Source organism: Haliotis rubra, unplaced genomic scaffold, assembly GCF_003918875.1.
Source record: "Haliotis rubra isolate DU_JTF1 unplaced genomic scaffold, ASM391887v1 Scf298, whole genome shotgun sequence".
Lineage (NCBI taxonomy): Eukaryota > Metazoa > Mollusca > Gastropoda > Lepetellida > Haliotidae > Haliotis > Haliotis rubra.
In genome coordinates, this window is record NW_025766966.1 from 1122949 (window position 1) to 1140645 (window position 17697).

Consider the following 17697-nt stretch of genomic DNA (forward strand, 5'->3'; position numbering starts at 1 on the left):
GTGGGGTTTGATTAATGTGAAGGCTCTTCAAGATAGAATTTTATTGTGTACTTTTGCACATATTTATTTATCGGATTATCCTCTGGTGATGCATGTCAGGGCTCGTGATGAAAGCAAGGAATTCCACAGCTATTTTAAGCTTGCCAAGGTTGTTGGACAGAATCTTAAATTTGAGGTAGATTTTGTTGATGGCGATGTATTGATGGACAGTACAGCGATGGAGTAAACCAGGTGAAGTCCTTCACCAAGTCTGCCCAGAGTCGGTCCTTTGTGGAGAAGCCTTCTGAAAAACCACTGCATCGTGTATATATGCGGTGTGTGGAACAGAACAGTAATCCAACCGACTCCTTTGCCTGGATGACGTTGGCTGGTCTTAAATGTGGAACAGAGGGCTTCCTTTTGGCTGCCCAGAACCAGTCACTTCCCATTCGCAATCGTCTAAATGTGATTCTTAAAGAAAGTATTTGCATGAAATGTCGATTATGTAATGAATTTACAGAGACTGTCCAACACCTAGTGAGTGGATGCCCTTACTTGACACAAACAGCATATGTTAAAAGACATGATGGCATGGCTCGTTGCTTCTACCATCGTCTTCGCCATGCCTGTGGCTTTGACTCCCAGGTCCATCCATCCATGGTACGACCCTGAACATGTTCAGGGCGTCATGGCAAAAACAGCTTTAAACTTCTTTGGAATAGGCCCATATGCGGCCTCAGAAATATTCCAGCCAACAAACCTGATCTTGTCCTTTTTGAAAAAGCCAATGAATTTATTTATATTATTGAATTGTCTGTCCCTTCTAACAGCATCGTGACTGGCAAGATTCGGGAAAAGTATGCTACATATGCGGACCTCGCTTTTGAAATGTCTCGCTTGCATCCCAAGTACACAGTCGTCAGTTTCCCCATTTTTAGGAGATCAGGAGAGTGCCCGGGTTCTCCACCGGGAACACAGCCCTTCTGACACTCTGGGTAATACAGAAGGCTGCAGTGTTGGGGAGTCTACAAAGTTCTTGGTGGGTTCGACTAGACAGCGTTTCCTGGGAGAAGTCCAACTCGCTGTCTGGGCTGCGTGTAGAAGGGGCAAGGGCCCTGAGCTGATAATAAGCCTTACCAGTCTGACTGTGCCAGGGTCACCTCAACCCTCTCTGCTGCATTTTCATCTCACTCTGAACAAAATAATAATAATAATGCAAAATATAATAACAAAATATGGTGAGCATGTAAACTATGGCTTTTATTGACCTTTCTTAAGTATCAGTGAAATATATATATATATATATATATATATATATATATAGGCACAGACTCTAACCGACGATACCTCCACCTTGGCCATTAAGCGAACAACACGTGGCCACAGCCAACACCCCTTCTTCGCCAGTAAACTTATCTTCTCCATTCACGGCAATACACTGTTCTCCATTAGCCTTTGTCCCTAGAAAACAAACAGAGAGATAGCATGACACATGGAACGACTCAGTATGCAGACAGGTAATAATAAATCTATTTTCCAAACATCTTTGAAATTCTTTACTTATAAGCATCGGAATATCTGTACGTCTTCACAGCAGTTGTTATTCAAAATTATCCAACTGGAATTTACGGGTCATCGATGATAGTGGGTGAAGTAGTGTAGGTTTGAACAGGTTGCTGAACTGAAAGAATCGCAACAAATACGTCCGTAATGCGCGATACCGAGGTTTAAATGTCAAGCTCTCGGAAGTGTCTGGAACTTGTAAAATACTCAATAAATTAACTTCAATTCCTACATTTCCTGCTCTATCAGTTATAGGTAATTATTGTTATATGAAACCTCTCGCTGACAGGCGTGGTGGGGTAGCCTAGTGGTTATAGTGTTCGCTTGTCACGCCGAAGACTCGGGTTCGATTCCCACATGGGTACAATGTGTGAAGCCTATTTCTGGTGTCCCCCGCCGTGATATTGCTTGAATATTGCTAAAAGCGGAATAAAACTAAACTCACTCACTCACACTCGCTGATAATTCAGAATGGAGGTATATGTTCAAAGACATCATCAAATGTAGAAGATGATACATCATTCTTTATCACCTCAACTTCTAAATGCCCAGCAAAGAAATGATCAAATGTAACTGATATGGGATTTTTCTGGAATCTACCTGTTCTTGTTCGTGATAGTGATATAAGCTTTTGTTTCTTCCGGATTTGAACCATAAGAAACATAACGCTTTCAGTGCGGTGTCCACGATGGTGAATGCCCATGGCTTCATATAGAAGGTAAGTCTTTAGCTTCGACAGGAATGATTCATATGAGTAGTATTTAATTTCTTACGCAAGTACCTAGAAACGGGGCCGATGGGGTAGCCTAAATCGTCCGCTCGTCACGCTGAAGACCCGGGTTCGATTCCCGACATGCGTATAATGTGTGAAACCCATTTCTGGTGTCCCCTGCGGCATTATTACTGGAATGTTGCTAAAAGCGGCGTAAAACAATACTCACTCACTCTAAGAGAAACGTAATTACCTCCAATATATGCCCCAGCTGACTTTCCATAGTTGGCTCGGACGCTGCATCCCAGTAACTCCGTACCAGGTCCACAGGAGACAGTAGCCTTCTCTCCCTTGATGAGACCACTAGGTTTGGACACCACCGTCTTACAGGTCAGTTTGGGGGCAGTACAGCAGGCAGCATAAGACCACGTACCTAGAATTGAAATCACTTCTTTAGTTGGACACATTGATTGTATTGGTGTCAACCAATAAACCGCTTACTTCAAAAAAAAATTAACAAATATTGTTATCATTATTATGTTTGTTGAGAGGATGCGTAAATCATTTTCAGATATTTGCATTTGGAAAGAAACAGAAAGAGAACATTCAGATAACATTAAGCGGTTTATTTCTATAAATATGTAAGGGCATTAAACTAAGCTTCAACTATATAGTAGCTGCTTCAATAATATTATACTGACCAACGGTAGTGCCTTCATTTGAGGCAGTGCATCCCTTCTGATTGTCCGAAGGAAACGCTCCTATCATCTCGGAGTCCCATGTCCAGGCCGTACAGCCTGAATGGGAAGAGGAAGCAAATCGATGTACCATTTAGAATGAATTCATTGAGTAAAAAGTCGAGTCCCGTTGATTTTAAGTCTGGGGACCGGAGTAATTGTTTGACTTATCCAGAGTTCGAAACATCCGACGAAACGACCTTATTCCTATCAGCTCTGATTCCGGCATGGGTTCTTTCCTCGCCTTCTTAGTCTCAACAGAGCGAGTAACGACGTCCAGAAGATCACAGTATAATGATGATAAGTAGCGTAGTTACAACATTCTAACAGACATAATTCTCATTCACACTTTTTAATTGAACGTTTACCTGTTAGTGTGATATTTTATATACCAACATGTCATTCGTAAAGTTTAAGCATTATACTCAAAGCTTTTAATGTTAAGCCGTCACAAGACCACGAACGGAAAGCGATGCCATTCTTTGTCCATGGATCATGATTGGTTTCTCTTTGATGCTTCAAAAGTTGTCATAGATCACATACAGTACTGTCAGCTGTGCCATTCACAAATTCTGTCAACTCACCTGTGGCTATTTCACCATTCATACAGGTTGTTTCCACTCTGGCATCAACAGACTTAGCAGATGGACCTGAGCTTCTGTATGCACACTGCATGTTCTTTGACTTACAGCATCGGATGACTGCTTGAACACCTGGTATGGCGAGGTTCAACATAAGTTATGAAAATGACACATGAATCTGTCAATGAACCGTTTCTGACACTGTTTGGACAAGAAAATGCTACATCACAGCCAAACTATACCAAACAAAAGACTTTACAATTAAATTATAATATATGGATTGCAAATGGCATAATGGCAAATATGGATGGTAACAAACATATCGTTTCGATTCCTTTTCTTAATACCTCGATTCCTTTAAGTTAGCCCAATATTTCAATAGCCAGACTTAGACACCACACCGTAGTTAATGTCCTGTTAGCCATGGCAGCCCCAAAAAACCTTCAGTAATAATAATAATGATAATAGAAGATGAACATTGTGTAATTTGGACTATGTGTTTAAGAATTATTATCTAATAGTGATGATTACCGATGTACACTAAATAATTAGCCTTTCCTGACCTACCAATAGTCACAAACACATGAAATGGCAAGTCAAGTGTTTGTCTATACAAACACGAGACCACATGATAAAAGTCAAAATAGGGAATCGCATTGGACGTCATTATGGTCATTAGAGCGTATAATTCGAAAATTGTCTTTTGTTTTGAAAGCCACCTTTGGTTTTGAGTGTTGCTATTCTGATCAAAATACTTTTGAGCACGTCCCTAGTGTACAGTACACAACCCTGTGCACTTAAAAGAACCCACGAATTCGTTGGTATATTACCAGATGATGATCACATGAATACGTGCAAACACCTAGTTGCGGGTACAACAACGTGCAGTGAACTTGGACAAAGTACTGTAACTATGTGTCCCAGTCCACCCAGTTGTGAATGGGTACCTCGTAAGGATGGGAATGCCACAATATCTCGGTGCGCCTAGTGGCTGCAAGAGTTGTATGATCATCAGGGAGTTGAGATTGACAATACGAAGTGCCGTTGAGATTGACATCCAGTGAACGAGGGAAAAACAAAGCGCCTTTGAGCAGAACTGGATATCGGCGCTATACAAATGTTAGTACGTATGTATGTATGTACGTGTGTGTGTATGTATGTATGTACGTGTGTGTGTGTGTGTGTGTATGTATGTATGTATGTATGTATGTATGTATGTATGTATGTGTGTGTGTGTGTATGTATGTATGTATGTACGTGTGTGTGTATGTATGTATGTATGTACGTGTGTGTGTATGTATGTATGTACGTGTGTGTGTGTGTATGTGTGTATGTATGTATGTATGTATGTACGTGTGTGTGTGTGTATGTGTGTATGTATGTATGTATGTATGTATGTATGTATGTATGTGTGTGTGTGTATGTATGTATGTATGTATGTATGTATGTACGTACGTGTGTGTGTATGTGTGTATGTATGTATGTATGTGTGTGTGTGTATGTGTGTATGTATGTATGTATGTGTGTGTGTATGCATGTATGTATGTATGTACGTGTGTGTGTGTATGTATGTATGTATGTATGTGTGTATGTATGTATGTATGTACGTGTGTGTGTATGTATGTATGTATGTACGTGTGTGTGTATGTATGTATGTACGTGTGTGTGTGTATGTATGTATGTATGTATGTACGTATGTATGTACGTGTGTGTGTGTATGTATGTATGTATGTATGTATGTACGTGTGTGTGTATGTATGTATGTATGTATGTATGTATGTATGTATGTATGTGTGTGTGTATGTATGTATGTATGTATGTATGTATGTATGTATGTATGTATGTATGTATGTGTGTGTGTGTGTGTGTGTGTATGTATGTATGTATGTATGTATGTATGTATGTATGTATGTATGTATGTATGTATGTATGTATGTATGTATGTATGTATGATACGTGTTACAAATGGTCTTCAACAACCCATGCATGTCGTAAGAGGCGGGTAACGGGATCGGGTGGTCAGGCTCGCTAACTCCGTTAAAACATGTCCTTGTATCCCAATTGTGTAGATTGATGCTCATGATGTTGTTCACTAGATTGTCTGGCTCAGATTCAGTCATGTACAGATCACAGCCATATGTCTGGAATACTGGAATGCGGCGTTTAAAAAACCCCAGTCAAACAAACTAACAAAAAGCGTACTTTTGAGCATCTGTCCTATGGCGTGTTATGAGTATCATGCTCACCTTGCTTTGACCTCCAACCATTTACTGATTTACAAGCCACCCGGCCATTATTAACCTCGATGGTCTCTCCATCCCGGTACCACTCTCCGTCCTGAAGAAAACCAGACGTTATTCTTGTAGAAAATCGGTCATTACCATTTGCGATTTCACCTTTGTTGCTCTTTGAATTACAGATAAAGCTGGAAAAATGAGTTCGATAGACGATAATCTGAAACACTCTTTGAAATATTTCTTGACGTTTTAGCGGAACAGTGAGTGAGTGAGTGAGTGAGTGTGGTTTTACGCCGCTTTTAGCAGTATTCCAGCATTATCACGGCAGGGAACACCAGAAATGCACTTTAACCATAAGGCTACCAACCGTCTCTTTTTCCCGGAACACAGGACTATAAGAAGTTGTCAACTTTACATGCAGATACATATTGTAATTAAATAGTATTTATAGATTTCTTCCGTCTCCAGTGGTTCTAATATTTGTACATCGCTGAAAACACATACATCAGTTGTACTAATTTTCACAGTTTGTTTCATTTGATGGGAAAACAATATAGTTTTCATATGTATGATCGTCTAAAATTAAGACTGGTTATGGACTACCTGCAGAATATGTCTTGAAGTTTTACTAACAAAATATATCAGAAGAGAGAGAGAGTTCATTTTGCCTCAATTTGAATTGTATAAATTTTGTATATCACATCATACAAGCCACGTGTAGATGGGATTGCAAGACTTCGAAGTTTAGTGAAACCAACCAGTAGCCAGAATACAAATTTTAAAAAAATGCTAAAACTACTTAATTAGTCAATGCCATTTACCAGCCAACCAAAAAACCAACTATCCAACCAACCAACCAGCCAGCCAGCCAACCAGTCAGCCAACCAACCAACCGGTGAGTGAGGTTGGTTTGAGGCTACCTGAATCAGTGTTATAATCATATTAGGACCTAATCGTGTCGATTATATATATACCTTGTGATAACCGGAGCAGCTAGTCATCACTTCGTCACTCAGGCAGGAAGCAAATGCAGGCTTGTCATCTCCGACCTCCGACACCTGGGACGAGCGGGTCACACACTGGAGGTCGTTGTTGTTAGCATTGGATGACATTCTACCAACAATATGCTCGTTGTTATGGGAGACTTGAATAGCTTGAGTGATGTGCACGAATGGATCAATGGTTGTTGGGAGTGTCACTTGATCTGAAAAGTTCAGGAATTATGTTTGACTTCTTTGAGTGGCATTTTGAAGTTGGTGTGATGATTCTGATAAACAACGGGAAGAGTTCTATGGATACACTACCTGCTTGATAACGGTGTTAGTACCTACGCTCATATTAATAAATAATAATATTTGCATACAACGACTTTATCAATTGTCCCGTTACATGACAATAATGGACCATTTGTCTTGCAACAGTTTAGTATTTTCTAGATAAAAGTCCTGACTCCGTGGTGTAGAGGTTAGAGCGTCCGCCCGGAGAGCGGAAGGTCGCGGGTTCGATCCCCGACCGCGTCATACCAAAAAACGTTAAAATATGGTACTTGTTGGTCCCTGCCTGGTGCTCGGCGTTAATGGGTACAACAATGACTGGTTGGCTCGAAGTCAGTATAATGTGTCTGAGTTGGGTATTCATGCTTCACTGCGGCATGGTATCTCAGTGGGCTAGCACTATAAAACCAGCTTGAGTCTGGGCTAGTACAAGCAACCGCACATACACATACACACGCATGCACGTTGTCATATGAGCGAAATATTCTCAAGTACGACGTTAAACCCAATTTCACCTCACCTCACCTAATATCTGTGAGCTTGGTAGCTAGGTACAGACATCGAAGAATGTAGATAACATTGTCTGAAATAGTACAGGAGGTTATCCAACCCGTCATAGACATGAACATGCCGTACATTATATCACCACCATGGTATTCTATACTGGTGCAATATCTTACGTCCATCGCCACTGATGTCCAGGTTAAGCGTTGTATCTGTTTTCCCCAGGTGGAATTCCTGGTACATTATGGACTTCCCCTTGTAGTTCACAACGATGTCATAGTCTCCATGGAAACCGTTCACAGTGAAGGACGATCCATCGGAGAGATTTTTAGCTACATGGGTTGACCATTCCTTCTGGACTAGATCAAAGTAACGTTGACCAGCAGCGTTCACCTGCAAGAATATACTTTTTGTATTTCAGTATATTTTATCTAGTTTTTGTCCAGTACTAATTAGATGATGTTATGAGTGAGTGAGTAAGCGAACTGATTTGGTTTTACGCCGAGTTATACAATGCTATGAAATGATGTATTTCAAGAAAAAAAGTAAATTAGTTATATAGGTTTAATTAATTGTTTTGAGTGTGTAATATATTCTTTCAGTATTATACTGTGGACATCTGGCTTCACAACTACGCGAATACAAGAATCGAACGGATGACGGGCGAACGCGGTAGCTGTTTGGCTTTACATTAAAGACCGTTTTGGTTTTTACATGGGTACAATGTATGAGTTATTGCTCAATTGTGTTATCTGTACCTGGTGTTGAGGTATCGTTGTGGTTTTATGTGTACCATGTCTTGAGATATCTTTGTTAATCTTTCTGTACCTGGTGTTGAGATATCGTTGTGTTATCTGTACCAGGTGTTGAGATATCGTTATGGTGTTATCTGTACCTGGTGTTGAGATATATTTGTTGTGTTATCTGTACCTGGTGTTAAGATATATTTGTTGTGTTATCTGTACCTGGTGTTGAGACATATTTGTTGTGTTATCTGTACCTGGTGTTGAGACATATTTGTTGTGTTATCTGTACCTGGTGTTGAAATATCTTTGTTGTGTTATGTGTACCTGGTGTTGAGATATCGTTATGGTGTTATCTGTACCTGGTGTTGAGATATATTTGTTGTGTTATCTGTACCTGGTGTTAAGATATATTTGTTGTGTTATCTGTACCTGGTGTTGAGATATCGTTGTGGTGTTATCTGTACCTGGTGTTGAGATATGGGAATGATATTTGTATCTGGTGTTGAGATATATTTGTTGCGTTATATGTACCTAGTGTTGAGATATGGGTATGATATTTGTACCTGGTGTTGAGATATATTTGTTGTGTTATCTGTACCCGGTGTTGAAATATATTTGTTGTGTTATCTGTACCTGGTTTGATATATGGTCTGTTTCATCAGTAGACGTGTTCTTAAATCAACATTAATTTATCTTATTTATCCCTTTAAATACGGCCCGATTTTTACCTTTACACATATCTTACAGAGTGACATTTTACATTGACAAATATTCAGTAACAATACCATTTAAGAATATATTAAAAGATCGAGTTAATTATGCTCACATAGAAGTTGTATCCATTGATAAGAGCGGCGTAAGGGCTTTTCATTTGATGATCCCAGAATCCCCAGAAAATGACGCCCTCCACTGCTGGGTGACTGAAGTATGTCCTCAGAGCCCAGTCATACCAGTCCGCCCGGATGTTCTCGTCATGGTGCACCAGGTCCATCTCGGTAATCCACAGAGGTAGTCCCACAGACCCCAGTTTGTCCAGACGCCTCTGAAATATTATGTTGCCAATAGATATATATCGTGTCGTCAACGTTTTACTGATGTAACATTAAATACGACACCCGTTCGTTCTCAAAATGTCATTGATATTTATAGTACGTTTACATACAGTTAGTGGAAATGTAAAAGAGTACTTATATGTAGTAATGGTACTTGGCAATGTTATGTTTGTCATTACGCAGTAGAATGAGAATGATTATTGACAATAATATAAACGTTAGCTAGAAAAGGCCTACTTTCAGAAGTGTGGGATCTGGAGGCGTATAGTCTCTGAAGTGACTCTGTAGACCAAGACCTCCCAGGCCAACATTGGCCTTTTTGAACTCTTTAGCCTGATCGACGTAAGCCTGGAAATACATATATCATCACATACACACATATACCAAACAGATTCCATTGGGTGTAATAGGCAAAACAGTGGTGAAAAGTATATGAATAAATCAATGAAAGTCCGTGATGACACCAGGTGTTCGCGAAAAAGTGAAGTATGTCGCAGTTAACTCACACAATGTCCATACACAGCAAAGCACCAAACAATACTTGAACTATATACTGCGGGCGGGGCAATTGTGTTGAGAATGGGGAGATGGTATGTAAATACAAACACATGGTATGTACAGTTCTCATGCTAGTTGTTATATAAGGGGAGTAAATATATTGTGTTAAGAGCAAACTCATGAGGTTCATTCCTAGCGTAGGGTATTTACCAGGATATTGGCATTGGCGACTCCATATTTATCAACACTGAAAGCTCTACCTACCCGACATCTCATACTTTCATCTTCATCCATATATGACACCGAAGGATACAATTTTATACCTTCATTTTATCCTTTAGACTACATGTAGATGGAGGTACTGCAAATTTACATATTGACGTTGTTGTCATGGTGATTATTACGTGACACACATGGTAGAGTGAGGGCTACGATCATCATGTTTACGAAAAGTATTGTCAGCATACATCAGTGACGGCTCCCACTGCGACGACATCGTAGTCGTTGAGAAAGAGCGTGGGCACCGGATCAGCCTTGTGTACCATATCGTAGATCTTCTCAGAGTACCGGGGATCGCCTGTTTTCTCCTCATATAACTGGCCATGGAGAAGTTCGTTGTTCACGTCCCAATGATCCAGTCTATAGCAGCAACATAACAATTGGTGAATGAGTGTTAGGGTTTAGGAATACTGTTAGCAATACTCCAGCAATAGGGGACACTAGAGATGGGCTTCATACGTTGTACCCACGTGGGGAATCGAACGGTTCTACCACTAGGGTACCCCACCGCCCCTCAAAAATGATATTATACTTTCAAATATATTTTTATTCTCCTATCACCATCTGTTAATGGACACTAAATAGACGTAAGCACATGTTTTCTCCTATATAACTGACCATGGAAAAGTTCATTTTTTCAGATTCCAATGATCTAATCTAAAGTACAAAAAGTGATATTATACTTTCAAATATATTCATTGATTCAGTCTATTAATCAGGCCTAAATAGACATGTATGAATAATTGGCTTCGTGTGTTCATTGTATATTTGATTTTACTGTTATTATTTTAAACGCGGTCATGGCGAATGATGCAGTTCACTTACATCCCCTTTGTGATGCCAGTCATAAATTTGACTCTGTCTGCAATGGCTGTTTTCAGCATCGGACCGTTTAAGGCTTCAACCCAGCTAGGCGAGCTCCCTGGAACCCCCCAGAACATATTGTGTCCTCGAACCTTCATGCTGAAAAATACCATACCAGCTGTGATAACTTCCCTGGAACCCCCAGAACATATTGTGTCCTCGAACCTTCATGCTGAAAAATATCATACCAGCTGTTATAACTTCCCTGGAACCCCCAGAACATATTGTGTGCTCGAACCTTCATGCTGAAAAATATCATACCAGCTGTTATAACTTCCTTGGAACCCCCAGAACATATTGTGTGCTCGAACCTTCGTGCTGAAAAACATCAGCTGTTTGTAACCCCCCTCTCAGCTGTTGTAACTTCTCTGATAATGGTAAAATAACACTGATCCGCATTTGTAAGACACGTACCCATGTTGTTTAAGCACCTTCACACCATTTGTAGCAGTTGTGTAGTCAGGATGGTCCTGTAGAAGACGGATAGCTACTATAATGTTTATCAAATATTTTGTCATAGTAAGTCTTGCATACATATTTGTGATGGTAATTTTTCGGAGAATTACTTTGCATGCAGAAATCTAATCCAAATAATGGACAATAATTCGATTTTACTTTCAGAAGGAACAAATGAAGACATGAACAGACCTTGGTGCCTCTGTTATACTTCCACTTGAAGGACCCTGCTGTCGCCCAGTTAAACATGTCATACACAAAGTTTTGATATTGTTTGTAACCAGGGTCGGTCATATAGTCCTCGTTTATCACTGACCCAAATCCAAAGAGATGTCTTTTGTGGTCAATCTGTAACTCAGAGAAGTACATAAAATGTCCTGAAGTACATATATCAAAGACATTCAACACTTGGGAATATACACTTTTTCGCTTCCGAATATTTTATGACTATAACAAGTGTACCATAGGTATATGCAAAGAGGTTGTATACTGTATATATTTATATTATACTTCATCGAAATTGAGTATATTGAGTATTGGATGTTATCATATTTAAACAACATGAACAGAATTATTATATCTAACCTTAATTTCAATATCAGCTGGGTTGAATGAAGATGAATGTGTCACTCTGTAACACATGATGATCCATGTACGTTTTAGTCACATGTTTGTTCAAGACAAGTAAATATAACACAGAAATGTCTCATATTGTGGTCCACACTATAAAAAACTTTTGTCTTCACATACATTCCATATCAAAAATATTAATGCAATGCTGGTTCTTGATTAATCGTTTGAAATATATTCACACATTTTCAACCTTCAGGTCACTTGCCGGGATTCGACCACTTTTTAACAGTATGTCTTACCTTAAGTTGAATTACTTTATGGTAATATGTTCAGCCCTTAAAAGTCATATAACTTGCAAATATGAATATCCATAGGCACAAGGCGTTTCGCTTTATAGTTCGTTCAGACTGAGTAATACATGTGGTGAGTATTGTATGACAAAACGACTATCAAACGGATTACTGCAAAGGTTCTGCTTGCAATTGGTTCGGGTATGTTCAGAGCAGAACGAGGTTAACAGTAGACAGGCTTACTGAACATTGATGTTGTTTTTCCTAATCTTCTGTATTCTGGCATCAGCCTCGGCCTTCCAACTCATGTCCTCGTCCACCGTCAGGAGAGAAGCGTCGTCAACGATGAAGTCGATTCCTGCATCGGGGCCTTGGAAGTACAGGTTCGCCTTGCTGAAGTCTGGAGGTGAATGGAGAATAGTCATTACAGCATGACATATATTCAAGTATATGTCAATGGAAATCTTTATTGCACACCTTAAAAGCGGAAGCTTAATCACAGTTCAAGATCATGTCTGGAATTTGTCTACGAGAGATACAGATTGGCCTTATTGATGTCTTCTGGAGACTCAGACATTATTATATTAGGGTTGCGTTAATAGAAGCAACAAAGCGATTCATGGTATCAGATATTACAAGTACCGCTCCATGAAATGTATGTGTTTGCCAAATACATGGACACACCCCTTGCATACACAATGTCTTGTGCTCCGTTTGTTGACTGAAAAATCGTTTAATTGACCGCCAGCCAAACATGAAAATATGATGATTCTGACTGACACTAGATATTGCTCGATGGTCAGTTGGTCAGTTGGTCAGTTGAGCTCATTATGTACGGTGAATAAATGGAGCAGCAGCACAAGCATGCTGGTATCCGTAGCTTCGCACACTTGCACCCAAGTGGACATACACTTATGGGTCTTTGGCTTGACTTGACAATGTGGTCAAGCTACGAATTCGCCTCAACGATTACATGGAAAATGACAGTGCTGAATTTGTTTGTGTTAGTTTGTTGAGTGTCGTTCCAGCTATATGGCGGCGGTCTTAAAATAATATAGTCTGGACTAGACACTCCAGTGATCAACATCATTAGCATGGATCTACACAATTTGGATGCGATGACATCTGTCATGCAACCATGTCAGCAAACATGACCAAGCGATCACGTCAGTCATGTGCAGACCAAGTCTAACCCTGATCGTCACGGGTGAATATCTATATTAGTTGGACTTACTTTTCAAAGGAGCGGTGAAATCCCCGTCTAGGCTGAACCATCCATTGGCAGACTGAACAAATGGGTGTTGAGCGATGTCGTAATAATCCGTTTTACCTACGTAGGGCAAAAATCGTCATTGGGTTAGGATATTTAGCATCGTGTCTCATAAAACACTCTTATTATTTACAGTAATAAGCATGCATGGGCGGATCCAGAGACCCATCACCACCAGCGCCAACCGTCTCCCCCCAAATATTTCCCCTGAGGAGCATTTCCTCCTGACCATTAGGCTTCATATTTTATCTGCAATCCCACCCTCCCTATAATCCTGCATCCGCCCCTGAGATGGTAATCGCTATTTAGACATTTATATGACCTATGGAATCTATTTGATATTGGAGACAGATCATTGCTCACTGACGTTGGTATGCTGTAAATAACCTTCTTACTTAAACTCTTTGAATGTCGCTTATTCAGATCACATATCTATGAAAACTTAATGATAATATATATTTTTTCATTCCGCCAATCAGAAGTAAGCAGAACGTTAAAGTAGCAACCTCTGTTGCTGATATAAGACTAAATAGTTGAACATACTGTGATCAAAACCTATATATATATATCTTAAATACTTATGGTGGCGAAGTATGACGAATCGTGACGGATCAGTGCCGAAAACAGAAGTGCCTTTTCCTCCCGCCACCACCCCGTTCTTTTTTCGCTTGTCCCCAACCTTAATTACACTTTGAATGCATTTTCAAAACTACTTGAAAGTGGAATTAATTTTGTAGTTTTGCTTCCCACCGAGTAGAATTCTGGGGCTCAAACTTCGTAAACCAACGTAGAGCGAAAAGTGTCCAGTCATCAGAGTGAGTGTGTGAGTGCAGCTTTGAATAGCATGTGACGTCACATTGCAGGATGACTGCTTGATATCGGAGGATAGCTCTACACCATCCTTGTCTTCGACGCTTACCAGTTTGTTGACACCCACAACCAATGGGTATGATGAAAACTGATCAAGGCGAATCAGGGATTAGAACCTTAGACCACCCGTTTGAGACCTGAATAGAACAGAGATAGATTCTTCGCACTACAGTACATACCGTCATCAGCCCATGTATATGCAATGGTGATCTTGATGGTCTGGAACAACGTTCCTGTGTGGTCATTCAGCTGTTTAACACTGGAGGTATAGGAATAGCGGCCACCCGGCTGCAGCTGGACATTCTGAGCAGGACCTTGGTACGTCTTTGTTCTGAAACGCATATTACTTGATATTTACTTCACACATATTAGAGATTAAACGACCCCAACAGACAGTTCTTGCATAATTATGATCTTGAGATATATTTTAAGTATTTAGTACTGTAACGTGATAACATTGTTTGCTTTACATTGCATTTCATACGACCTAGTCTGATCCGAACTACATCGACTTATATTCTACATCATGCTGTGACTTGTTAAAGTTTCCGAAACAATTAGTGTTGTTCTTTATGAAAAGATTTACGACCAGATTATAAACTAAATAACACCAACATCCCAGACTTGATCATTTGTCCAAACGGATGATTATTGAATGCCTATATCCTCTTTCGCCAAGGAGAACAGTGATAACATTCTTAGCACAGCTAATGTGACCAGAGGATCATTTCACAAACATTTTGAGACAAGTGGAACATCCTTGTCGAAGACATCTCGCTTAATAATCAGATTCACAGAACACTATATTTCACTAACCTGATATTACCTCTGATAACTGCACATATATATGGAAAGTGTTTTGTCGGTTTTACTACTGTAAACATTTACAAAGAAAACACTCATGACGAACTGTTGTTGTTTTTTGAGCACTTGCTGTGTATTTTAGTCTAAAAATTAATGGTCACTTTGAGCTCTTTATGACTGAAGCTTACTCGTGCATGCGTGCGTGCGTGCGTGCGTGCGAGCGTGTGAAAAAATGACCTCGTACAAATGTCTCTACATTTGATCCGTATACCTAATTCTTCCGTTCCAAATATTGAACCTTATCGCGAATATGATAATGCAATCAAGGTTCCTCAGACACTGACCTTGACATATTTAACCATTGCAGTTTATATTTAACTTCAATAAACAACTTTAATGCATACAAAGTACAATGGAAATATCTCTAAACTTCCTTTTCAGGTAAGAATTCTTGTAACTAGTGTACGTGTAGAACGGGACCTTTGTCATAGTCAAATAGTATTGTTATAATATATATTTATTATATCGCATTAGGCTGACCATTAACTCGTGTATGTAGGCGATAAGATATACAGATTTCCTAATGTCAGATAAGCCGATTACCTCTGTGTCAATATTGAATTACCTTCCGGAGACTTTGACAGCACGAGTCCCACCATGAACATCATCAGTGATGCTCACAATGTTGAAACCCCATCCATTCCAGTTGTCTGACAGATCTGAACTCTCAAACCCTGGGTTTTTCAGCACCTCGAGTCCAGATACAATCTGGACAAGAACTAGAGCTAGAGCAAGAGCACTGCCTCGAATCATGGCTGCTGCCCAACAGGTGTGACAATCTGTTCTCACATCAGATCCATATATATATTCCTCGCTTATCTCCTTCGCAGACCTTGTGGTCCCTTATCAAGACACAATGACTCATGTCTACTCCGACGTCCAGATCGTCCAAGGTCGGAATTTACCTTTTGAGATCTTTATGTTTGCAAATATTCACGTATTTAGGTATGATAATTGATATTTCATGTTATGATAGTTAAATGATACCCTTCCATGATTGGGTTATGATAGACAAACAAATAAAGACCTCATCACCCACCCCATCCTGAGGGACTTGAATGTAATAACATAATTTTTCATTTGAGCACATTCTTAAAACCCATTGATGGGAGTGCAAACACAAACCAAAGTAGGTAACCCAGTACCAGTTGGACGGTGCCGGGACAGGCTCGCTGACTTGGTTGACACCATCGGTTCCTAATTGCGCAGATCGATGCCAGAATCTGGTCAGACTCGATTTTACAGACCGCCGCCATAGCGAATATTGCTGAGTGCGGCCAAATATAGCTACATGGCTAAGTGGGTTAGATCGCCGATTTTGTGTGCCTCACTCTCATGGATGCGACACACCAAAGAGTGCCAGAATAGCATAACCCCAAATATAACATTTGCACAACATAATTTGGTTTGTAAAGAAGCAAAAAAAAAAACAATTTGAAAGTAATAACGTATAACTTCAAAACTTGGAACCTCCAGAGAGATCAAAGCTTGATAAGCAGGGGTTCCAGGGCCGCCCTCCTCGGCCGGGTCCTGAAGCCCAACAGAAGCCAACGCACAATGGAAAATTCCTTTCTAAAAGCAGAAACTGAAAACGATGTAATCATAACTGTTTGTGTGATTTTTACGAATTTTCATTTTCATTTTCACATGAACCTAGTTTTGCTTGAGATTTATCAGTTTTGTATTGAGATGAGTAATGAATCGCGTTTGTCTCAAGCCAAATGCGTGAGAGTTACCAGGTATGTAACTTATAATACCTTGTTCACGTGACTCAAGCACGAACCTCACGTTTATCTACACAGCTTTGCCCAGTACCACACACTTACCGTATTTATCCTGTTACTAAACATATGAGTTTCATAGGTTTATAGTGTTGGGTTTAGTATGTGGGTGTAGTTTAGCTAGACTAGATTCATTGACATTTCTTAATTTTGTCGATGATATATAGTTAACTGGTGTCCCCGCATTTGGTCGTCAGTGTTCCTGGTTATTTACATCTGGTGTGTAGGCGTAAAACAATTTCACATAGCTTATTTTTCATTAGATTAATCATTATCACCTAATTTAAAATGTTAGTATGTTGCATTTGTCACTCAGTCCGATACAGCTAACCTCATGTTTTACCTGTGGCGATAACTGTTTCCATATTTGAATTCAATGATTATTTCTCTTGCGTATCGAGACCAACGCAGTGTTGTGAACTATGTGGACAGGCAATTGGAACAAATCAGATTATACGGAGATGGTTTAGTTGGACGACCCAAGAGAAAACTTTATATTTCATTTATACGGAGATGGTTTAGTTGGACGACCCAAGAGAAAACTTTATATTTCATTTATACGGAGAT

The 17697-nt window shown here is 39.8% G+C and overlaps 1 protein-coding gene across 1 annotated transcript; it reads right to left on the minus strand.

The window, feature by feature from the left end:
* Positions 1 to 1218: 1218 nt before the first annotated feature.
* On the minus strand, positions 1219 to 16137 carry LOC124282316 (endo-1,4-beta-xylanase 3-like). The gene is made up of 18 exons (XM_046718282.1): positions 15915 to 16137; positions 14665 to 14816; positions 13580 to 13675; positions 12589 to 12745; positions 12068 to 12113; positions 11675 to 11830; positions 11441 to 11496; positions 10988 to 11125; positions 10351 to 10522; positions 9623 to 9733; positions 9160 to 9375; positions 7764 to 7980; positions 6784 to 7013; positions 5819 to 5909; positions 3576 to 3704; positions 2956 to 3051; positions 2508 to 2687; positions 1219 to 1440 (listed from the first exon to the last, which is right to left on the minus strand). Exons 1-18 carry the CDS (start codon positions 16100 to 16102, stop codon positions 1313 to 1315), a joined length of 2559 nt encoding a protein of 852 aa, XP_046574238.1. The 5' UTR covers positions 16103 to 16137; the 3' UTR covers positions 1219 to 1312.
* Positions 16138 to 17697: the final 1560 nt, after the last annotated feature.